The sequence below is a fragment of the Salvia hispanica genome, chromosome 1 (assembly GCF_029641045.1).
Source record: "Salvia hispanica isolate PSC_SH4W2 chromosome 1, Shi_PSC_v1, whole genome shotgun sequence".
Lineage (NCBI taxonomy): Eukaryota > Viridiplantae > Streptophyta > Magnoliopsida > Lamiales > Lamiaceae > Salvia > Salvia hispanica.
The window spans coordinates 49,608,416-49,633,961 of NC_142692.1; the positions used below are offsets into that span (position 1 = coordinate 49,608,416).

At 40.0% G+C, this 25,546-nt stretch overlaps 2 protein-coding genes across 2 annotated transcripts; one reads left to right on the top strand and one right to left on the bottom strand.

Moving 5' to 3' along the window:
• Positions 1-3,294: 3,294 nt before the first annotated feature.
• On the top strand, positions 3,295-11,042 carry LOC148934059 (uncharacterized). Its single transcript, XM_089062164.1, has 3 exons — positions 3,295-4,438; positions 6,500-7,248; positions 10,857-11,042. Exons 1-3 carry the CDS (start codon positions 3,295-3,297, stop codon positions 11,040-11,042), a joined length of 2,079 nt encoding a protein of 692 aa, XP_088918290.1.
• Positions 11,043-12,671: 1,629 nt separating this feature from the next.
• Positions 12,672-14,663, bottom strand: LOC148934060 (uncharacterized). The gene is made up of 5 exons (XM_089062165.1): positions 14,559-14,663; positions 13,888-14,106; positions 13,547-13,720; positions 13,352-13,458; positions 12,672-13,077 (listed from the first exon to the last, which is right to left on the bottom strand). The coding sequence occupies exons 1-5, from the start codon at positions 14,661-14,663 to the stop codon at positions 12,672-12,674; spliced, it is 1,011 nt and encodes a 336-aa protein (XP_088918291.1).
• Between the last annotated feature and the right edge of the window lie 10,883 nt (positions 14,664-25,546).

Consider the following 25,546-nt stretch of genomic DNA (forward strand, 5'->3'; position numbering starts at 1 on the left):
TGAAGTATGTGTTGTGTAGTGTGTGCTTGATGGCTAAATACTTTTGTATGATATGATGATAGATCTAGGGTTGAGATGCTAAGGAATATATGTATGTATGATAAGCATGACTTGAAATTGGTGAATTATGATAAGTGTGACTTGAAGTTAATAAGTTATGAAGATTAAGGTGAATCGATGGGAAAGAGGGAAGTAACGAGACATGCATAAGTTAAGAATTATAATTGAACCTAATTTGTGAATACACGCCTATGTGAATTTAAAGGTGAAACCTCGGTTGCGAAGCCAGATAACGGAAAAGCGAAACTACTTGAAATCTAAGCAGTCCAGGTGGGCTTTACTCTAAAAAACTCTTTCTTTTGTTTTGTCATATTAATTATCGGAGCTATAAGGGTGGTTTAACTGTTATGCCATGCCTATGTCTGTTTTAATGTGATACGTGATATGCTTATACGAATTCGGGTCTGAGTATGGGCCGCAAACCCTACCAGGCTGTGTACACGAAGGGATCGGGAGCCGTCCTAGCTAGTCGGCCGGTCTCGTGGGCGAAAAGCGTGGCCACGCTTTCGTCGCACCATGGAAAGATTGTGATATGTGATTGTGGATTTTGATGAGAAAATGGGGAGATATTTTGACTGGCCAGTCTGTGAAAATATATTTGTGATACTCGTGATATTTCTCTTAACTGCTTAAAACTCGAGTTCACTTGGTAAGGGTGGCATAATTTTTGAATAAAATGTTTTGGCAACGAGCTCACTGAGTATTTCAAAATACTCAGCCCTGCATGTGTTTTTCCTATGTGCAGGTTGAATGATGACGAGCGGTGGCGGGTGTTGAGCAGCTTAATTAATGAATATGGATATGTTGAACTCTAGGTGTAGTTGTGTCTCCATACATAGCTATGCTTAACTCTTGGTCGTTTTCCGCTAAGTTTTTGATACTCTGATATTGATTCGGTCGATTGGCACTCTTCTCTTGTTTTGAGGCCCTATACTTTTCTTATGACTTTATTCTTGATACCTATGTCGTACTCCTAAGTTTTGATCGCCGATTTATGAAATTTCCTTCTTGATTATCCACTTAAGTTATAGGTTGAGTTGTTGCATTAAATACTCTGACATTTCTTCCACTTCTTTTGGTCGGTACTCTTTGAATGAACCCTAGCCTATGTATTGATTTCTTGGAGTCGGTTTTGGGTAACAGCCGCCGCATTTATTGTACCCTAGGAGGGCGGGCTGTTACAGTTGGTATCAGAGCCCAGTTCTTTCCGCTCTGGACCCAAGAGTCTTTCTTCTTTTCGAACTTTAGGTTGTCCATGTAGGTCTTTTGTGTAAATGAATTAAATGTGGAAAGCTCAACACCGCAACTCGTCTCGTTCAACCGCAAAGAAAGAGGTACCAAGTATTGCTATGACTTATGAATTAAATTTTATGCTCTTGGAAGTTTCGGTGGAAAGTGTTATTTTGTGAAAAGCATGCTATAAGTGTTGGGAATATTGTGTTCATGAAGCGATGCTTCTTAAATGATGACTTATTGTGAATGTGAAGCGATGCTTCCTGAATGGTGATTTGTGAATGATGAATATGAGAACTTGTGAAAAGCATGCCTTATGTGCTAGAAATATTATGAATGCGAAGCGATGCTTCTTGAATGATGAATTATTGATAGTATTGTGTGAGAACTTGTGAGAATTTATGAAATACAAATGTGATTACGTGAAAGTATGTTGAAACGTTGCGATGCTTAGACTTGGACTTTTGGAACCTAGCATGACTTAGCTATACGATCACAGCGCTTGTATTAACACTAGGAACATGGAAGGACTAGGATAAGGCCGTTAGTGTATGGGAGAATTCGGCAAAACGCGAATAGAAAACGCACGAGTAGTTGTCTTAGGAACGAGAACGTTGACGCGACACTACACTTGAACCATCACCCTTTTTGGACTTTTTACACTTCCGCAGCACCATTTGAGATCACACACCTTCCATTCTTTTTCCACCTTTTGAGACGGTGCTGACTTGTTCCTTTTTCCCCTTCTTGTAGATGGTTCAACCCTATCACGGCCTTATGCGTCACCGCTATGCCAAGAATAGGAACTTTCCCGTGGAGCGCTTTAGGGAGATGGAATGGGACGGAGAGCAGTTCCTTCTGAACTTCGTCACCGATTTCTATGGCCATTGGCTGGATGCCTACGCGTACGGAACTACCCATCACAACGGAATCATGCGACTTATCCATATACTACCTTCCCCTTGGAGCGAGTGGACCGCTCAAGCCTCAGTATCCTACACTTGGTTTAGCCCACCCACATACACGCCTCGAGGAGACTTCGTTGGCCTAATAGCAATCCTACTTCCCGCCATGGCAATTTCCGCGGATGGACCGCCGCGTCATCCGCCGGGAGCAGCGCGCCGAATGAAGTATCGTGGAGACAAGGAGCCCCACGTTTCTCGCATTCTCCAGAAAAGAACCCTTAGGATGCGCGTTTCAGCCCCTCGGGCAATCATAAGAGAGACCGACGAGATGCTTGCTTCGATTCCGTCACCCCTAAGCAACGAGAGGAAGGACGAGGAGTTAGGATCGTTCGAGAGAGGAGAGAGTTCGAACGCGGAGAGTGTCGGAGAGTCGGGAGAACCCGAGGAGGACGAGGGCAGAAATGTCTAGTGCCCGAATAGGAATTTTGCTTTCCCTTTTCCCCACGTTTTGTTTTGAGTTCAGGAACTTCTGTTTTGTTGTTATTTTCCTTCCGCGATTGAATCGCTCTTTTCATTCGTTGTACCAAGACCTTTTGGGATCGTTTTTGAAAATTAATGGGGAATTCGTACCTTTCTTTCTTTTACATGGCAATGAAGCCGTCTTCACTCTTCTCTATCCTTATCGCATGAATATACTTGCTTGTCCCATTATCTTCCGACTGTTTTCCACCTTATGGTGCGATTTTATCGTGTTCTTCCATACACAACTGTTTTCCACCTTATCATACGATTTTATCGTGTTCTTCCATACACGACTGTTTTCCACCTTATCATACGATTTTATCGTGTTCTTCCACACACGACTGTTTCCCACCTTATGGTGCGATTTTACCGTGTTCTTCCACACACGACTGTTTTTCCACCTTAGGGTGCAACCGTATTATGTTCTCTGTTTATCTTACAACTGTTTTGCGTGGTCTTTCTTTAGACCCTAATTGTGAACGAGTTAAAATTCCTTTCTCTCTTTTCAAAAGTACCCTATCACTGCCTTGAGTTTTAAATGAGTACGCTAATGATTCGAGTGTGATAAATCAGAATGCCGCCTAGACGCAACGTGAGGAACGAGGAACCTACCTCCCAGGCTTCGGTAGAAGAGAATGTGACCCAACCAAGATCGTCGTCGCCCCCACCACCTCCACGAGTAGATAGGGAAGTCGTGAAGCTTTTCTTTGATCAAAAACCTCCTACCTTCGATGGGATGGGTGAGCCTGCCAAGGCCGAGACTTGGATACGAGCCTTAGAACGCTTCTTCCGAACCTTAGTGTGCAACGATGCGGAGAAGATGATCTGCGTGACGCATCAGCTGACTGGATCCGCCGATTTTTGGTGGGACACCAAACTGAAGAACATGTCCCAGGATCGCATAGACGAGATGACTTGGGAAGAATTCAAGACCGAGGTCTACAGCAAGTACGTACCCAAGAGCTACCGCAAGGCAAAAGCCGCCGAGTTTCACAACCTTACCCAAGGACGTCTGACCGTAGCCGAATACGACCGTGCACTTTGTGACATGACCCGTTATGCGCCGGAACAAACCGACACCGATGAGAAGTTGGCTGAGAAGTTTCGTGAGGGCCTTAGGCACGAGATTAGGATGGCGTTAGCAGTCCGCGGAACCCTTACGTACGCCGAGGCGCTAGCCCTCGCCCTTGATGTGGAGGCAGCGATGCCAAAGGAGAGGAGCGCGGGGAACACCGCAATGACATTACCCCCGCCCCGTCCTAACCACGATAAGAGGAGATGGGAGGAGAATAGGGTCCCCTACGACAACAAGCGATACCGCCCCACTCAGAGCAGGCCGCCATACGGAGGAGGACAGACGTCGTACAACCCAAGGAACGACCCCCGTGCCAGACCACCACAGTGTAACGTCTGCGCCAGATACCATTTCAGGGAGTGTAGAGGGCCGAACCCGACTAGGTGCTTCAACTGCGGAGGGAACGGGCATTTCTCTAGGGAGTGTCCGAGTAGGAACGTAGGAACCGGGTCGAGGCAGAATCAACGAAGTTTCCGTCAGCAGCCGAGGGCGCCACCAACAGGCTCGGGAGCGAACCAGAACCAGCCATTGCGACTGCAACACCCCGTCCGCCCCAGACTTCCCGCCCCGGCTAGAGCGTATGCTATAGAGCAGAAGCAGCCCAAGGTCGAGCAAGGAAAGCCCGAAAGCGGAAACCTAGCAGGTATAGGCGAAATCCTTGATACCCCTATTGTTGTTTTGTTTGACACGGGCGCATCTCATTCGTTCATCTCTGAGTTATGTGTTCATACCCTTAGCTTGCCTACTAGAAAATTTGAACATAGTATGATGGTGTCCTCACCAGTAGGAGGACTAGTAGAGATTTCTCGTTTTTGCTTGAACATAGAAATCGTACTATGAGAACTTAAGTTAGTGGCTCACGACCTGCGAGTTATGGCGATGAGAGACGTTGACGTAATCCTAGGAATGGACTGGTTAACCGCGAACTTTGCGACGATTCGCTGCAAGGAGCGACAAATATCCCTACAAGCCCCGGGTACGAAACCCATCGTTTACCACGGAATCTCGATGAACCGACGAATAGCTATAGTCTCCGCGTTACAAGCCACTGCTATGCTGAAGAAAGGACGCCCGGCCTACCTTGTCTATCTCCACGGAGAAGAGAAGGAGGAAGCGAGGCTTGAAGACGTTGTTGTCGTACGAGAATTTCCCGATGTCTTTTCCAAGGAGTTACCCGGACCGCCGCCCGATAGGCAATTAGAATTTACGATTGACCTTGAACCTGGAGCCGCACCCATATCAAAGGCGCCGTACCGCATGGCACCGAAGGAGTTGGAGGAGTTGAAGATTCAACTGCAAGAGCTCATGGACTTAGGTTTCGTTAGGCCCAGTGTTTCGCCATGGGGCGCACCGGTGCTCTTCATTAAGAAGAAAGATGGGTCAATGAGAATGTGTATCGACTATAGAGAGTTGAACAAGTTGACCCTCAAGAACAAATACCCTTTGCGGAGGATAGATGACCTGTTCGATCAACTCCGAGGAGCCGGAGTGTTCTCTAAGATGGATCTGAAGTCAGGATACCACCAGCTGAAAGTGCGAAAGGAGGATATCCCTAAGACCGCATTCCGTACCAGATATGGTCACTATGAGTTCTCTAACCAACGCCCCCGCCGTGTTTATGGACTTAATGAACAGCGTTTTCCACCCGTACCAAGATACGTTCGTCTTAGTGTTCATAGATGATATCTTAGTCTACTCGAAGGACGAGAAGGAGCACGCGGAGCATCTACGGATCGCGCTGGAGACGTTGAGGAAGGAGAAGCTGTACGCCAAATTCAGCAAGTGTGAATTCTGGCTGAAGGAGGTCAACTTTTTAGGACACATCGTGTCAGCAGAAGGAATCCGAGTGGACCCCGCCAAGGTCGAAGTTGTGCAACAATGGAAGTCACCATCGACGCCGAACGAAATCCGAAGTTTCCTAGGTCTAGCAGGATACTACCGTAGGTTCATAGAAGGGTTTTCCAAGATCGCGAGGCCGATGACCCAGCAGCTCAAGAAAGGAGTCAAGGTGAACTGGACGCCGGAGTGTGAAGCCAGTTTCCAGCTTTTGAAGGAGAAACTGACCACAGCACCAGTATTGGCCGTGCCGGAACCAAGAGCGAATTACGTAGTTTACACCGACGCCTCGAAAGTCGGATTAGGATGCGTGTTGATGCAGAACAACAAGGTGATCGCTTACGCGTCGCGACAGTTGAAACTGCACGAGCTGAACTACCCCACCCACGATCTAGAGTTAGCCGCCGTAGTACATGCCCTAAAGATTTGGAGGCACCATCTCTACGGAGTTAGGTGTGAGATCTTTACGGACCATAAGAGTTTGAAGTACTTTTTCGAGCAGAAGGACCTGAACATGCGACAACGGAGGTGGCTCGAGCTGGTGAAGGACTACGATTGTGGTATCAACTACCACCCCGGCAAGGCAAACGTGGTAGCAGACGCTTTAAGCCGTAGGGACCATTCGCAACTCGCTATGTTTCTAACGGAAGAGGAAAGTTTAGTGCGAGAGTTGAGTAAGTTGCGGATAGAAGTAGTTAGAAACCCCTATACCGCGAAAGGCCGAATCGCCGCGTTAGTAGTAGAACCTGATCTAAGGACGAGGATCGTTGTAGCTCAACGGCTAGATGAGAAGTTAGAGGAGATTCGAGTCGAAGTGAGAACCGGTGAGTCCGGAAGTTTTAGTGAGGCTTCCGATAACGCTCTTACTTTAAAGGGAGACTGTGTGTGCCGAACGACGAGAGTCTTAGGAACGAAATCTTGAGCGAAGCGCACGAAACCCCATATACTGCTCATCCCAGAAGCACGAAGATGTACCAGGATCTGAAAAAGTCCTTTTGGTGGAACGGCATGAAGAGAGATGTCGCAGCTTTCGTGGAACGTTGCCTAGCCTGCCAGCAGGTGAAAGCCTTACACCAACGATCGTACGGGAAGCTACAACCGCTGGAGATACCCGAGTGGAAGTGGGAGCACATCGCTATGGACTTCGTAACCGCGTTACCAAGGACCCTCAAAGGGAACACCGCGATCTGGGTGATCATCGATCGACTTACCAAGAGCGCGCATTTCATACCAATCCCCGTAACCCACGGATCGGATAAGCTAGCTCGGATCTACATTCAAGGGATCGTACGATTACATGGAGTCCCAATGACGATTACGTCTGATCGTGACCCGAAGTTCACTTCGAAATTCTGGATTAGCCTACAACGCGAACTAGGAACTCGATTAAACTTTAGCACGGCTTTCCACCCACAGTCCGACGGACAATCCGAAAGGACGATACAAACTCTCGAGGATATGCTTAGAGCCGTAGTGCTCGACCGAGGCGGAAGTTGGGAGACCGCACTCCCTTTGATCGAATTCGCTTACAACAACAGCTTCCAAGCGACGATCGGCATGGCGCCATACGAAGCTCTCTACGGAAGAAAGTGCAGATCTCCACTCTACTGGGATGAAGTTGGCGAACGAAGAGCGCTCGGACTCGATGCAGTCGAAGAAATGGTCGGGATCGTTCGACAAATCCGCGCACGAATGAAGGAAGCCCAGGACAGGCAGAAGTCGTACGCCGACGTTCGACGGACGGACCTACAGTTCCACGCTGGTGATAAAGTTTTCCTCAAGGTATCCCCGTCGAAAGGGATAACGCGTTTTGGAGTCAAGGGCAAACTGAAACCGCGATTTATAGGACCGTACGAAATTCTAGAAAGTGTAGGACCCGTAGCTTATCGCTTAGCGCTGCCGCCCAGCCTTGGGAACGTGCACAACGTTTTTCATGTGTTGCAACTCCGAAAATACGTGTTCGATCCGAAGCATGTGATTCGTTACGAGGATATTGCTGTAAGCCCGGATCTGAGCTACGAGGAGCAACCCTAGATAATCTTAGATCGAAAAGTCCAAACCTTGAGAAATAAAACCACTGCCTTCGTGAAGATTCAACGGAGAAACCACGGGCCCGAGGAAGCCACATGGGAGTGTGAGGACGAGATGACGAACCTATACCCGGAACTCTTTCTATAAAGGTACCAAATTTCGGGACGAAATTTTTCTTAAGTGTGGTAGGATGTAACATCTCGGAATTTAGAACCCTAATTTTAGAGCCCTAGAATTAAATGTTGATGACGTGGAATCGGGAATGCATTTATTCACAAGGTGATACGTTTGACTTGAAGACTAGGGTTTGTGTGGAAAGTTTGAAAAGTCAAACTTAGTGATTTAATGATGTGGTATGTGATTTATTAATTTGTGAAGTTATGTGGTAATTTATTTGACTAAGGGTGAGTGAGATTATTTAGAGAAAAATTCCATAAATACTTGTCACCCTACTTCTTAGGAATATTCGAACCCTAGACCCCGTTGAAGAGAAATTCCATTTCTTCCGGAATTTATTTAATCCTTGGGATATTTGTTCAAATTAAATCCAAGAGCCAATTATTTCCTTGTTTAAAGATGGAAAAAAATCGAGCCCCTTGTTTCTCTAGTGATTTTCGAAAATCACTATGTTTGGGAAGGAAAGAATTATTTTTATTTTATTTGACTCCTTACTTGATTTCCTTCCATACCTAGAATTTAATTATTCTACCAAATCTTTCCTTATTTCAAGAGAACCTTACCATACCTTATTTTAATTGATAGTCAAAATCCATACCTTATTTAATAGGCATAGAACATGCCTATTTCTTGCTTCCGAGAGGGAATTCTTATTTTTATTTTGCTCCGTGATATTTTATTCTACCCCGTAAAATATACCAAAAACAAAACCATGGCTAATTAATCTAGCCATATTTTCGAAAATAGGAGATATTGCCATCTCCTATTTTTGTTAATTTTCCTTCCGTACTTCATCCTATTATTTTATTCTATTTAATTATAAGGCAAAAGATCTTACCAAATATTCTATTCTTATTACCTAAAGATCTCATTGGACTCTATAAATAAGAACCAAAACCCCAACCCTAGCCCCCATAGTTTTCGAAAACTCCCTCCCCATATGCTCTCTCAATTTTCTTCCACTTTACTCCATAAATCCTTCATCTTTTGAGAAGAAATCGAAGTTTAATCCGTGGATATTGAAGAACCAAGCCTCTACTTTGTTTCTACCGATTTATTTTCTCTAAGAAGGTATTTTTGCTTAAGAGTTATGTTGTTCTTCTTCTACCTCTTCTTTTCTTTTTCTTCCAACCGATTTAATCGGTGTTCTTGAACCTTCATGCATAATAATCGAGTGAAAAAGGGATAAGAAGGGATATGGGAACATGTGTGTGTGTGTGTGTGCCGACTGTGAGGTGTGTGTGCCGTGTGTGTGTGTTATGCGTGCGGTGTGTGTGTGTTGAAGTATGTGTTGTGTAGTGTGTGCTTGATAGCTAAATACTTTTGTATGATATGATGATAGGTCTAGGGTTGAGATGCTAAGGAATATATGTATGTATGATAAGCATGACTTGAAATTGGTGAATTATGATAAGTGTGACTTGAAGTTAATAAGTTATGAAGATTAAGGTGAATCGATGGGAAAGAGGGAAGTAACGAGACATGCATAAGTTAAGAATTATAATTGAACCTAATTTGTGAATACATGCCTATGTGAATTTAAAGGTAAAACCTCGGTTGCGAAGCCAGATAACGGAAAAGCGAAACTACTTGAAATCTAAGCAGTCCAGGTGGGCTTTACTCTCAAAAACTCTTTCTTTTGTTTTGTCAAATTAATTATCGGAGCTATAAGGGTGGTTTAACTGTTATGCCATGCCTATGTCTGTTTTAATGTGATACGTGATATGCTTATACGAATTCGGGTCTGAGTATGGGCCGCAAACCCTACCAGGCTGTGTACACGAGGGGATCGGGAGCCGTCCTAGCTAGTCGGCCGGTCTCGTGGGCGAAAAGCGTGGCCACGCTTTCGTCGCACCATGGAAAGATTGTGATATGTGATTGTGGATTTTGATGAGAAAATGGGGAGATATTTTGACTGGCCAGTCTATGAAAATATATTTGTGATACTCGTGATATTTCTCTTAACTGCTTAAAACTCGAGTTCACTTGGTAAGGGTGGCATAATTTTTGAATAAAATGTTTTGGCAACGAGCTCACTGAGTATTTCAAAATACTCAGCCCTGCATGTGTTTTTCCTATGTGCAGGTTGAATGATGACGAGCGGTGGCGGGTGTTGAGCAGCTTAATTAATGAATATGGATATGTTGAACTCTAGGTGTAGTTGTGTCTCCATACATAGCTATGCTCAACTCTTGGTCGTTTTCCGCTAAGTTTTTGATACTCTGATATTGATTCGGTCGATTGGCACTCTTCTCTTGTTTTGAGGCCCTATACTTTTCTTATGACTTTATTCTTGATACCTATGTCGTACTCCTAAGTTTTGATCGCCGATTTATGAAATTTCCTTCTTGATTATACACTTAAGTTATAGGTTGAGTTGTTGCATTAAATACTCTAACATTTCTTCCATTTCTTTTGGTCGGTACTCTTTGAATGAACCCTAGCCTATGTATTGATTTCTTGGAGTCGGTTTTGGGTAACAGCCGCCGCATTTATTGTACCCTAGGAGGGCGGGCTGTTACACCATTATTCAGCGACGTCTTTACATCTTCTGATGCGGATGAACAGTCGACGAATAGTAATAGCAATATTTTTCGATGCCGTTGTATGATTACGACGAGGATATATTCTATAACCTCCCCGAACCACCGAAGAATAGTACTCCCTCCGTCCCCAAAGAGTATGAGCTATTTCATTTTTAGTTCATCTCTAAAGAGTACGAACTTTCTAATATTGAAAAATTCAAACAACATACTACCCTTATACATCATTTTATTTACAACTTATATCATTGTCATTAACACCTATACCATTATTATAATGTGGACCCAACTATGCACTAACATTATTTCCACTACCCTTTCTCTCTCTCTCTTAATTTCCCTTATTTATTAAAACTCGTATGTCGATGTCGGTGTATTATAAGCCCGTATACGAAGAGGATATATTCTATGAGCTCCCTGGAATGATGAGCAAATTTTCGTAAACTTCCGTAAAATTTGACGACGCTGCCGAAGAACGAGGGTGTTGTTGTCTATGACGATGAGGAGTACGACGAGGCTGAAGGAGGAAACCACCTCATGGGGTTCATGTTTGGGAATGTTTATTTCGGTGATGGAGCTCGGGCAACAATGCTTGTCAGGGTTAATGAACTCTCCGATTCCGTAAAAGTGACAATATGGAGCCGAAGGGTCGCACTGTAATCAGTGTGTACAAATTCAATTCCATATATTTAGTTTATTTTACCAAACATATGGCTTGGAATTGAACTAGTCCAATTCAATTCCATAGAATTTGAATTTCAATTCCAATTCCAATTCCAATTCCATTTACCAAACCGAGCCTAAGTGAAAATGAAAACAATTTCACGTGGATGTATGTTTGTATCATCTGTGACTTGTGATTATGCTATATTTTCAAAATATGAGAATTAGAAGTCCATGTATTTAATGATCAAATTTAAAATTCGTGCAAAATAAAAAATACTCAAATTTCTTGTGTTACCTAATAAAACTATACCCATTTCTTTTTACAAAAAATCAATTGTTAATTACAAGTGCATACAAGGTGGCTAAAATTTTGTGTCTTAACGAGTTATATCCAAAAAACAATGCATAATATTAATAATATCATGAAAAAAAAGAAGAAGAAAACAATGGAATCTGACGATCTGATATGTAATTGATTACATGCATTATCTTAATACTGACCGTGCACTAATATTTTATATATCAAATAGAATTAGGAACAAAATTTAATTGGATTATGGGTATATAAATTATAAATCATATAAAAATGAAGCATGTGCAGCCTTTGTTAGAAAGAGTTTCCAATTGAATGCACAATATATAGGAATTGAAAGTGACAGTGATAACTCACACACACAAACACGCACATGTGTGTAATAATAACAGTAATGTTGATTTATTGTAGTTTTTATCCAAAGAAAGAAATCAAGATTATGAGACACATTCCTTGACTATGATTGCGAAAGAGATAGCTGATTTGATTCTTATTTCTTATATTGGTCATCAACTCTCAAATTGGAAACCAATGTCGGCTCATGAACACTTTATTATCCATGGTATGCAAATATCATTGCCAAAGAGATAAAATTATTAATGGACAGTTTCATGGTTGGTGGAAGTGTGACGAGGGTTGCTGGCGCCCGCTTTCCCGTCGGCAGTGGTGTGTTGAGAATTACTGGATTTGCACGATATAGTTGGGCAAAATATTTCATTCATAAAAACATGTGTTAATGAAATAGCCCTATTTATAGATTAAGGACCCTAGGGTTGGTTCGACGTAACCTAGACATTCTGGAAAGAACCAACAAAAAGAAAAAACGAATGGAGCTTATAGTTTGGCCCGACTCAACAAGGAAAATAAATAGTCCAAAAATACTGAAATAACTAAACATGGAAATAAGTACTAAAATAACTTGCTACTTCTACTTTCCGCTGTAATCCTGATATATCTCGGGTGGTTTGATATTCTTTCGCGGCCTCAGCTTCCTAGTGCCCGGCAGATCCGCCTTGTCTTGCTCCTCCACCGGCCTGCTTGCATCGGCCGTCACTTCTTCCTCTGCATCTAACTCCGGCTCTTCCTCATTCCTTGTGCCCTCTCCGGCTGTCATCGAGGCACATTGTCCCACCCTCCAAAGTGTATACAAATCAGCACATACAATAGTCCTACCAAACGCAGCTATTTGTGTCACTCTCACTCCCATGGCGGTATGTAAAAATTGGGGGAGGCGGAAGTTTCACCGGGAAAGGGAGGCAGAGAGTTATCGGCGAAATGGTGCTGCCCCATTAGGAGAGTTTGAACATCCATCATGTTGAGGCTCGGGTCAGGTAGAGCTGAGGTTGAGGGGGCATCATCAACTGAGCACTCATACTGGGATCAAATCCCAGTGCATTCACATTGTATTGAGGCTGTGCACCAAACCCCAACCCCAATCCATTGTTGGAGGGTGCTGCAGCCACCCCAAAGTCAATCATCCCTCCATTTGGATAATAACCAGCCCAAGATGGTGTCCCCACGTCCATTGTTGGTAGTGGAGGATACGGGTAGCTGTTGAAGTCGAGCGAGAAAGGCACGAACATGTCCGGATTGAAAAATGGAGAGGCGTTGCTTGGGAACGGCATCTTGGCCAATGCACACAGGCGCACATCGGATTGCAGAAGTTTCTCGCAGTGTTTGTCCAGCACACCTGGTGAGAACATCAGAGAGTGTATCCTGAGAAAGCAAGAGTGATGTATGATATCCATTAGTGTTAGAGTAGAGGAATCATTAGTGTTAGAGTCGCGAACATTTTATGCACATTTTATGTAATGAACATTTTTGCACATGTAATAAATGTTGTATAAACTTATAATAAACATGTAACGGACTATTCCTTATAATGAACATTATATGCATAATGTATTCACTATAAGAGGGCAGTTCATTACATGTACATTTACAAGTGCATAAAATGTTCGTGATTTGTAAGAATTAGTTTGTATTTTACCTCCAATTGGGAGCTTGGCCTTCTGTGAAATCATCGGACTTCTGCCAAAGGGTGTGCTTTCTTGGCTGAGGGTTGATTTCGTGGAAGAACATCGGGAGCTGGTTCAGCTTCACAAAAAAACAACCAGTTTTATCTCATCTCTTGCACAAAGTAAAAAGGAAATAATAAAAATGAGTTTAAGAGAGAGAAGAAAACCTCGATTTCGAGGATGCCGGGGAGACCTTCGGGTAGGGAAATCCTTATGGCAGAGATATCAGACCACGATATTTCGAGCTTTCTCTTGAGAGCTCCATCAAGCACCTCCCACACCATTTTGCGCTTCGCGTAGTAAAATTTGGCGGTGACGTCGCCTTCATTCTTAGTCACCTTCTGCATGGCATGAGAGAAAGAGAGAAAATATGAATAAAGTTATACAGATGAATATAAAAAGTGAGTAATAAATTGAACTTAACTTTCTAAATTTAGTATGTTACTGACTTTTTTTTTTGGATGGAACGAGTATTAGCTAATATCATCATTAATTAATTTCTACATACCTCCCAAATTCCGATCTGGAGGTGCATTGCCGGGAAATTAGAAGCCTTTAATTTCTCCGGAGATACATATTCGTCCACTCTTCTTCTCGGCATATCCTTACCGGGAACGGGAAGCTTCCCTCTGTTCAAACTCATCTGCACCAGATTTAGGAATGATGGAGTTTTACTCAGGGTCAGCCCAAGAGGGCTTGATTGGGATGAACTCTCTGCACTTCCTTCCTATAAATCCAAAAAGGCTATTGACATTATACACATTGGCTAACAATCTTGTTTTTATTTTTTGTAATATTTTAAGCCCAAAAAAATTAAAACACACGTGATCGATATATTTCATCTGGTGTGGAATCATACTCGACCATTAACTTTTGCAAGTATTGTATAAAGTTAAAAAAAAGGGAAAAAAGGATTGTATGGTAGGGAAAAGACATAATCTCATCTTATTTTTTTCAAATGTGGTTTGCAAGTATTTTACAATGTCGCGCGTGCGAACCAAAGATGGCGGCGCGCGCTAAAACAAATGCACAAAAATAAGTATAAAAAATGAGGTTTTTTTTTTGGTGATATCTTATTTCATCTAAAAATGAATAGAACCAAAAATGAAGATGATGATGAAGGAAGAACCTGGTGATTGTTCTCATAGCATGAAGAGAGTGAAATCCTCTTCAAGCCACCGGAATCTTCTCCAGAGAAGCCATCATGATTTGCAGTTTGAAAATCATGAGTGGAAAATAGGCTTCACTATCACTCCAAAAAACACTCTCATCACTATCACCCATATTTAATTTCTAACTAGCAAGCTTGTTGTTGATTTTCTTGTGTTATGAATATACATGTTGTGGTACGATATATATAGGCAGAGGGCGACTAAGGGAGTGATGAGAAACAGCAAAGAAAGCAATGGGCTCACTGTTTGACTTATGATTATGAGCCAACAACATTATCTTTTGGTGGTAAAGAAAACATAAAAACTAGGGATATATATTGCTATCTCTTTAAATATTGCTATCGGCCAATTTTTGATTAGGCTAATTTGAGATAAATTTATTATAATAGCTAGGGAAAATTTATATGAATTGTAGTTAATTTTCTTAAATTATACTAATAAAGTTATCTTAAGACTAATTGAGGTCAATTTGATAATGTGATCGAAGGATTATTCGAATCGGTGGTCGTGTGTATCATTATGGTATGGAATGAAGTTGTCGCGTATAGCGTCATGGTACAGAATTGTTTTAAAACATATAAAGTGTACTTTTCTGTTACTTGTCGCGACTCGTAGGAATATTACCCTTTCATATTACGTGTACCAAATTAAAATAAGAGCAATATATATTTATTCGTATCAAAATGGTTATAATATTTTGAAATTAAGTTGATAGGTAAAATAAGAAGAATAAATTTATTCTTATCAAAATTGATTATAATTCATTGAAATTATATTGATAGATAACACTTCTTTCTTTTATATATTTTTCATTATTAAATCTCATTTTTCTTTAATTGGGGTTCATTTGACCCAAGGAACTTTAATGTATACTCTGTCCCACTCTAGGTGTCCCGATTTATCATTTTGGGGTGTCCCACTTTAGGAGTCCCGATTGGAATATTCCATAAATGGTATTAGGTCCCATATTCCATTAACATTTTTCCACTCACATTTTATTATAAAATTAATATAAAAAAGTAGGGACCACATTTCCCTATCTTTTTTCACCAATTTTCCTTTACATTTCTTAAAACTCGTGTCGAAAACTGAGATTCCTAATGTGGGACGGAGGGAGTATTATTTTCTTTAAAACTTACTATATATTTAATGACGGGTCCTTCTTCTAGATGTTAGTTAGAAAGTGAGATTTTCAAGTTAAATAATCAAAATTTATTTATTGAATTTGTTCTTTAGATATTAAATTATGCTTTTGCTTTTATAAAATAGCAATGTAGAGTAAATGATGATAAGGCGTAATAATTTTTTCTTAAAGAAAAAGTATAAAAGAACTAAAAATTTATGTGACCTCATTGAAGAAAAAGTCTCTCTCCTTTCTATTATTTGACTTATTTTAATTTGGTTCAAATTTTAAGAAATTTAAATAAATATGAATGAAGAAAATAAGTGGAATCTGACTCGTATTTTATACAAATTTATAATAAAAATGAAATTAATTAGTGGAATTTAATTTACACTTTTATATAATATTAATTTTATAGTACAAAGTGAAATTAGTTAGTGGTCTACGAAATTCATTACCAAAATCAATAAAAGGTAATGAGACATGTATTCACGAATGCATGAATATTATTATTGTACATGAAAGGTACGTACTTCATCCATCTACGTGGGTTTGAAAAATGTGAAGAAAAACGGATCGCAAAAAATTAGTGGAATGTGAATTCAAGTTTTATTTATAAATTCTACAAGTATAATGATTTAATGGTGTGTAAAGTTCATTTACCCAAAATAGAAAAAAAAAAGTAAATAAAAATTTTAGTTGTGAATATTCGAAAAGCCAAAATGTGACATTTTATCGGCAGGTGAAGGGAATACAATATACTCCTCCGTCTGCAAAAATAATCTCATTTATGGACGACACGAGTTTTAATGCACAATTAGTAAATTGATAGAAAGAAAGAGTAAAAGTGGATAAGTATGAATATAAAGAGAAAAAATGAGTAAAATGATTCCATAATTAATTGGACAAATTTTAGCGACAAACCAAAATAAAAACTAACGCTATTTTTTTTTTGACAAAGTGAGTATTAAAAATGACATTTTATATGATCAAAAGTGATTAAAGTGACGGTCTTTTCAACAAATGGTTATTGATTTAATGAATGACTATGTCGGATTATGTCGGATTTGATTTGTGCTAACCGTGAGCGCATTGCGGCCCCTCTTTCGGTAAGTAAAATTGGATCATGTCGGATTTGATTCGTGCATAAGTGTATGCATTGAAGCTCATATTTTGGCAAGTAAAATTGGATCATTGTTGGATTTACCCGTGCTAACGTGTGCGCAATGGTTCTTCTTTCTTAGTAAGTAAAATTTATTTTCTACATTTCCTGCAATATTTTATTAATATTTTATTATAAAATAAATTTATTCATAAATTCTATTACAATTATTTAAATTAATTTAAAAGAATATTTATAATAAAACTCCAAATATTATAATTAAATATACCAAGCACATACTGCTCGGGGTTCCAAATACATAAGAGCACTCCCAATGGTTTGGGGATAAACTCCCTTATTTCTCCCTAACTCCTGCCACATCAGCGCCACATCAGCACCGAAATTTATCCCCAGTTTTTAGCCAACTTTTAGCCAACCTCTGCAATGATTTCTCCCTTATTTCTCCCTTATTTCTCCCTAACTCAACATTTCATTTTTACATCATCACTAATTTAATTGTTTTATTTTTATATATAATAAAGCTAGCTTATTTAATTTATAAGATAAAACAAATAATAGTAATAAAGTTCGTTGTATTAAACACGGGTACACATTACAACGAAGAAAATTAAAAAAAAAAAGTACACGAATGGAAAAAAAAAATCAAAAAAAAAATTCAAAGAAAAAAAAATTCAAGGGCGGTGGGCGCGGTTTCTATTTGCCCACAATTCTTCGATGATATCGTGTTGTAGTGCTTGATGGGCCTCCTTCTGGTGTATGTCCATGAACGCCTGGAACCGTTCATGTTCGTTGTGCGGTACACCCTGGCGGGCGGACTCGGTTGAGACACCGTGACTCGATGATGCAACACTTGGGTCGTTGGTGACGTCGAGGACGCCTTCGTGTTCATCATCGATGATCATGTTATGCATGATGATGCACGCATACATGATATCGGCAATATCCCCCTGGTAGAAAAAGCGCGTCGGGCCCTTTACCAGTGCAAATCGCGATTGGGGCACCCCAAATGCCCTCTCCACATCCTTGCGCGCAGACTCTTGCGCTCGGGCAAAATACCTTCTTCTATCTCCGAGTGGGCATCTGATCGTCTTCAGAAACACGGGCCATTGCGGATAGATGCCCTCAGCCAGGTAGTACCTCATGTTATGCACATTGCCATTGGGCCGTTGATCCGCTCGTTGAAAAGGGGCGAGGAATTGAGAACATTTAGGTCGTTGTTCGACCCGGCTATACCAAAATAAGCATGCCAAATCCAAAGTCGTTGGTCGGCAACGGCTTCAAGAATGATGGTGGGATGCGTACCTTTGTAGCCGGTAGTGAACTGGCCTCGCCACGCGGTTGGGCAGTTCTTCCACTGCCAGTGCATACAGTCGATGCTGCCAAGCATCCCCGGAAAGCCGTGGGTCCTCCAGTGCCAATCCAGTAGGAACTGGCAGTCAGCTGCGTCCGGCGAGCGAAGGTAGTGCTCCCCAAATATCTCTCGCACGCCCTGACAGAAATTCTTCAGGCACTCGTTGCCAGTCGTCTCGCCGCATTGCAGATACTCATCGAACATGTCGGCGGACCCTCCGTATGCCAACTGCCGGATGGCAACAGTGCATTTCTGTAGGGGCGATAGTCCGGGCTTCCCTGCTGCGTCTCGCTGGAGCCGGAACTCGGGGTAACGCGCGGACAACGCATTAACAATGCGCAGGAAGAGGGAGCGGCGCATTCTGAACCGGCGACGAAATACATCTGCCGGATAACGTGGTTCCTCCGCGAAATAATCGGCGAACAGCCGATCGTGCGCACCAGTGTGGTTGCGAGGGATGTATCGGCGCCGCCGGCGGATTGGCCGTTGGGGGGGTGGCTGCTGCATTCGAGCGATCTCGCTTTGTATGTAGCGGGAGATATAGTTGTTGATTGGGTTGTTGGCGAAACCCGCTACATCCCATCCGGTGGGAGCGGGAGGTACCTCTTCTTCGGAAGAAGAATGTGATATTTCCTCGTCGGACTGAGCACGAGACGATGAATCAGAACTCATTTAATAAAGATGGAGAGAAGAAAGATTGAAAATTTGTGTGAATGAAGTTTGTGGGTGATGAATGGAGGAAGAGGATGAAATATTTATAGGGGTGGAAATTAGAATATGACCGTTGAGGAAAAAAAAAAAAAAAAATTGATCATCGCCGAAAAATTGCCGAACAGCTCCCCACAGTGGCCGGCGATGATCCGGCGATAGCCCGGCGTTAAAACGCCGCTTGGCGTAAAATCGGTAGGAATTTCGCCGAAAAATCGCCGAACTCCTCCCAATGGCCGGCGATAAGTCGGCGATATCCGGCGAAAAATCGCCGGATTTTCGCCGTCGCCATTGGGAGTGCTCTAATTATGTTAATATGTAATACAGTAGAAACTAAGATTTAAAATTAGTAAAACATACTGTTTTGACGTTTAAAAATTAACAAAATCTATGATAACTTTGTCTATCCAATTAGATATGTACTTGGTAAATATGATATATATAAACTATCCAATATTTACCGAACACATGGGTTGTGATGCAGTTATAGAAAGACTTGGAGGCTTAGGAAATTATATTCGGGTTTTATTTATTTTCTAGTTTGTAGAATTAGTGATACAGTTATATAAGACTTGGAGGCTAAGTAAATTATATTTTAGATTTAATTTATTTCCTATTAATAGAATTAGTAGAAGGAAAAATATTCTTTTTTTGCTTATTTTCTATTTAATTATTTTCTTTCTAGTTTTATTTAAGATTTCCATTTGCCTAATAAACACATTATTGTTGAACTAAAAAGACAGACTTTGATTATTAATTTTACATTGAGTTTTTATACTCTAAAGGTCTCAATTAGTTGAGTGTTTTTTCTACCAGTTCAGTCATTCTTCATACGTTTCTGCATTGTTCTGCGTCATTTAGTAGATGAAAATATATTAATTGTTTTTTTTTTCCTTATTTTTCTTTCAGTTATTTTTCTTTTATAATTATTTTCCATAAGTTTAGGATTTTCCTTTGCCTATATAAAGAGGCCTCATTGTTGAACTAAAAAATACAAAGTTTGAATTTTATACTCTTAGTTCTCAATTCATTGATTACTTTATTTACTAGTTCAGTCATTCTCTATACGTTTCTGCATCATTTGGTATCAGAGCCAGGTTGATTATCAATGGCTGAACGTAGCCATGGCTGCAGACGTGGCGATGCTCGTGGCGACGATCGTGGTGAGGGACGTGGAGATCTCCCAAACAAAGAGGCAGCACAACAGCATGATCTAGCATCGGGGGAATCCAACCCGATGAGGTCTAATGCGCCAGAGCATCGTTGGATGGACGATCCATTATTCAGCGACGTCTTTACATCTTCCGATGCGGATGAAAAGTCGAAGAATAGTAATAGCAATATTTTTCGATGTCAGTGTATGATACGCCTGTATACGACAAGGATATATTCTATAAGCTCCCAGAACCAACGAAGAATAGAAACAACAATATATTGTCGATGTCGGTGTATGATAAGCCCGTATACGACGAGGATATATTCTATGAGCTCCCTGTATTGATGAGCAATATTTTTCGATGCCGGTCTATGACGATGAGGAGTTCGATGAGGCTAAAGGAGGAAACCACCTCATGGCAGCGGTCCACCGAGTGCTGCCAGAATACTTCATTTTCGACCTTTGACCCAGCCCAGCTCCTTCTCCGACCCCACGTCAGCTTCAAATCCACCGGAAGCCTTCTGCCTATTTTCTGGAAATAAGAGGAGAGATGAGAGGTATAGAGTGGGGTTGCAGAAACTGAGGTTGGGAGGATGAAGAAGATGATCTAAAATGATAAATGATTGAAATAATTTGGGCCTATTTTGTGCAAATAACTTGGGCCACCTAAAATGTTAGTGGGCAACTAATTAAATAATTGTGGATTTATTAAGTAGTATAACTATTTTTATTATTTTCGTTTCAAGTTTCATTATATTTATATTTTATTTACTAGTAATATTTTAAAATTATTACTATTATAATGTTTGGTGCTAAGAATTTTAAATCGCTGATTTACACTTTTACATACGGATATTCTGAAAAATTAACTATCCCTCATAGAATATGACTATTTAAAATATACTTCCTCCGTCCGCAAAATGTTATCCAGTTTTGTAATTCTGGTCCGTCCGTGAAAAGTTGTCAAATTTGCTTTTATTCTACTTTTGGTAAATGGACTCCACTTTCCACTAAATTTTTACATTCACGTTCTATTATAAAACTTATATATAAATATGAGACTCTCGTTCCACTAACTTTTTCAACTCACTTTTCTTCATATTTCTTAAAACTCCGTGCCGAGTCAAACTTGGACAATAAATCATGGACGGAGGGAGTAATATTTTTAAATAATTATTTAAATATTATATTTATTAGTTATTACTAAATTTTTAACAATATCCGACCCCACTGGCTTCATTTTCTGGATCCGACATTGCCTCATGGGGTTCATGTTTGGGAATGTTTGTTTCGGTGATGGAGCTCGGGCAACAATACTTGTCGGGTTTAATGAACTTTCCGAATCTGTAAAAGTTACAATGGGGCCGAAGGGTCGCAATGTAATTATTGAGACAAAAGGAAACCCAAATTGTCACAGTAGCCAAAAGCATTGAATTTTCTGATAATGCCAAAAATCTTGGAGCAAATCTAGCTCTTGGTTTTTGGGACAACAAAAGAGCAAATTTAGAAGATCTTGCCGTTCTAACTGGAGCGGAGGTCATTAGTGAAGAACAAGGAATGAGTCTAGAGAAAGTTGAAATTGACATGCTTGGTTTCGCTGAAAGGGTCACAGGATCTCTCTTGACGGCATTTTAATTCTACGTGGGGGTGGGAACAAGAAACTGATAGAAGAGAGCTGCGAGCAGTTAACAACTGTCGTTGAGAAGATTAGTGCAATGTTTCATAAGGAGAAAGCACAATTGTCAAAGTTGTCTGGTAGTGTTACGGTATTCAAGGTTGGAGGAGCGAGTGAAACAGAAGTTGGCGAAATTTTGAATGGATTAAGATGCTATTTGATTTCGAGTAAGGATAAACAACCAAATTTTGTACAACCAAAACAAAATTATATTAGCTATTTTGATGTGTTAATTAAATATTAAAATAATAAATATAGTTAGTTAACAAATTAAAAATAATTTATTAGTCTTTGGCCTCATTTTCAATTTTTTATTTTTATATTTGAATTATTTCTCTATAATTTTTCAAATTTGAACTAAAATATGCATTAATTACATTTTATGGTTAAAAAAAATTAAAAATTATACACAAATACCATAATATTTGCACGTTCCCTATACTATATGTATGTCTATACTTTTTAATTAAATGTATATATAAATTACTTTTTCTTTCAAATAAATCAATTTTTGGTTGTACAAAATTTGGTTGCATAGACTTATTGATTTCGATAAAGCAGACTTGATTGGCTTTAGTGGTGATAAGACAGCATTGTCAGATGATGAGACGATGGAATAATGAGTCAAGGTGGAACTTGGAAGTTGATATTGTGAGATCGAGTAGAAAAATATAGAATGAAGATTGAATAAGCATAATGATTGTACCACATGAAATTCAAAAATACAAAAAACCCCTTAAACTTACTCCTTCAGTCCGTGAAATGTTATCCAGTTTTACCATTTTGGTCTGTTCGTGAAAGAGTTGTCCACACTGCTTTTTTTTCTATTTTTGGTAAATGGTCCCACTTTCCAATAAGTCTTTACACTCACATTCTATTATAAAACTAATATATAAATGTGGGACTCTCATTCCACTATTTTTTCAAATCACTTTTCTACACATTTCTTAAAACTCGTGCCAAGTCAAACTTGGACATTACAGCCCTAACCCACTAATTTTACTAGGTTATTCAGGCCGACCCACAGGTTTCGGGTTGGATTGACATCCCTACCAATACTATTTATATTTACACTTAATATTGCATCATTTTTAATTATTTCATCCGTTCGTCATTTCTCGTCACTAGTATTCTTTTTAGTACGCCTGTCAATACTTATCACATTTACTTTTTACTATTTACTATTTACTATTTACTATTTATGGTATTGTACCTCACATTCCACTAATGCATACTCACTCATGTTTTATTATAAAACTAATATACTCCATTTGTCCCAAGTTACTTGAGTCGTATTCCTTTTAGGGTTGTCCCAAGTTACATGAGTCATTTCTCCTTTTGGCTAAAAACAAAACACATACTTTATTCTTTCTTTTACTTTACTTTCTCTCATCTCTCTTACTTTATTATATCTTCTACTTTATTTTACTTTATTTAACTCTTTAAACACAACTTTCTTAAATCTCACGATGAAAAGAAACGCCTCAAGTAACATGGAACGGAGGGAGTATAAAAATAGGACTCGCGTTACACTAATTTTTTCAACTCACTTTCCATTATATTTCATAAAACTCGTGTCGGGTCAAAGTATGTCAATGGATAGCGGATGAAGAGAGTATTCATTTGTTAATTTAAGAGCATCTACTGTAGGACGGACATGTAAATAGTCTAGCACTAGGACATCCCAAAAACACCTTCTACCACGTCACTAGGACATCTCACTTCACTACCACATCACTAGGACATCCCAAGAGCGTAGCACAATAATAAACAATGCTCTCGCCCGCTGGGACGTCCGTCGCCTGCCTACAATAGCGGACGAGAGGATGGACGAACCGACGAATGTCCGCACATGACTGCTGACGACCTCTCGTCTGTCCCGGATGTCCTTCGTCGGCTCGTCCGCCCAAATAGTGGACGTCCCCGACGGACGAGCCACTCGGCAATCGGACGTCCGCTATTGTGGATGCTCTAAGAAGTAATTGTAAATTGTAACTAAATAATTGATATATCCAATTTATAAAAGTATTGATTCGACCTTATATATTCATATATGTTATTAATATTTTTCATGTTTGTTTTATTTCAAGAAAGCAAATGCATTACTAGTATTCAAAAAATACTCCACAAAATCTATAGGTGTACGGTCATATTGTTTAATTAATGGTGTTTGAAATACTCATACATATAGGTGTACGGTCATATTGCCGGCAATGCATCTGATCCCTAGGTGCATTGCCGAGAAATTGAAAGCCATTAATTTCTCCGGAGATACATATTCATCCACTCTTCTTCTCAGCATATCCTTACCGGAAACGGGACGCTTCCCTTTTTTCAAACCCATCTGCACTAGATTTAGAGATTATGGAGTTTTACTCAAGGTAAGCTCAAAAGGGTTTGATTGGGATGAACTATCTGCACTTTCTTCCTACAAATCATAAAAGGCTATTAAAATTATAAACTTTGGCTAACAATTTTGTTTTTATTTTTTGTACTATTATAAGCCCGACAAAATTAAAACATGCGTGATCGATATTTTTCGTCAGGTGTAGCATCGTACTCGACCATTGACGATTGCAAGTATTAAGGTATAAAGCGAAAAAGGGAAAAAAAGGCATGTATGGTTTGGAAAAGACATTAGTAATATTGTTTTTTATATTTTTTGAATATGGTTTGCAAGTATTGCACAATATTGCGCGTGCGAGCCAAAGATGGCGGTGTTAGGGTTGGTATAATGAAAAGCATGTTGGGCGCAAGTTTCACGCGAATAGAATCTTGCTTGTATACATAAAACTCACAATCCACTTTTAACCCGATTCAGTATTATTTGAGCAGTCTCGCATGAATAGAATCACTATTATTATTACATTGTGTTTGTTTGTGCATTTATAAGATGTTTTACAAACATTTAAATGCATAAGAAGTAAACAAAGCCTAAGTCTTTTGCTTAGTAGACCGGTTGTGGGCGACGTAATGCTTTGCAAAAGAGAAAGAAGAATTTCACAACCTAGATAGGCTTTGGCTACCTATCGTGAAAGGTTGCAATGTTAGTCCGCATATTTCTAAGCCTTACTGAAATAAGATGACATTGGTGTGGTATAGCACTGAACGGATCTAACAGCAAGACTTGTCTTTATGCTATCTACTGAAAGACTAGGTCTTGATAAACTACTATTTCTTAATCTACACATGTTAGCATTGAGCATACGGTATTGATTATGCACCACTTTGACTTATCAAATGGTGCGGATTTTTCGCAACCCAATAATCCTGATATATTGGGTAGTGGTGATTAATATCTAGCGGTGCTAGGATTGCTATTATGTTGAATCGTGCGCGAGGTGAGTCTCGTTTGATAATGTCCTCAAGAGGAGCTCGAACAAGGTTTTATTATTCGGAAAACTGGCCAGTTGGTGTTTTATCGCTCTATGGATAATAATTAAGTGTTTCTTGCTAAGTCCACTCTTGGAATTAATAATATGTTAATTAATTAAGTCCATAGCAGACATTAATTAATTAATGGACATTTATATCTTAAGCGCGGAAAATAAATAATATAAACAACGGAAACCCGGATTACTTGTAATTTCGGAGTTGGATGGGGAGAGTCCAATATTACTTCTGTAGTGGCTGCTCGTAATATTCCAATATAAGCTTGTATTAAATTGTGGGTTCAATTTAATTAGTAAAAAGCTAATTGGGGGAGCCCATATCCAAAACCTTCCATAGATCCCTGTCTGGGCCCAAAAGGAACTTAATATAAATAGGAGAATAAAGGAGACAGAATAATTAATTATTTCATTATGAAATTTTTGTTACTTCCTCTCTACAAAGGAAACGATTTTTTATTATTCTCCTC

What these genes read in the sequence shown, in the direction of transcription:
- LOC148934059 (XM_089062164.1), top strand. Translation starts at nt 3,295, where the DNA reads ATGCCGCCTAGACGCAACGTGAGGAACGAGGAACCTACCTCCCAGGCT. An exon ending in CGAAAGCGGAAACCTAGCAG is followed by an intron (nt 4,439 to 6,499) that starts GTATAGGCGAAA and finishes AACGCTCTTACT; the next exon opens with TTAAAGGGAGACTGTGTGTG. An exon ending in CTCCACTCTACTGGGATGAA is followed by an intron (nt 7,249 to 10,856) that starts GTTGGCGAACGA and finishes ACGCTGCCGAAG; the next exon opens with AACGAGGGTGTTGTTGTCTA.
- LOC148934060 (XM_089062165.1), bottom strand. Translation starts at nt 14,663, where the DNA reads ATGGGTGATAGTGATGAGAGTGTTTTTTGGAGTGATAGTGAAGCCTAT. An exon ending in CCGGCATCCTCGAAATCGAG is followed by an intron (nt 13,459 to 13,546) that starts GTTTTCTTCTCT and finishes TTTTTTGTGAAG; the next exon opens with CTGAACCAGCTCCCGATGTT. An exon ending in GGCCAAGCTCCCAATTGGAG is followed by an intron (nt 13,078 to 13,351) that starts GTAAAATACAAA and finishes TTGCTTTCTCAG; the next exon opens with GATACACTCTCTGATGTTCT.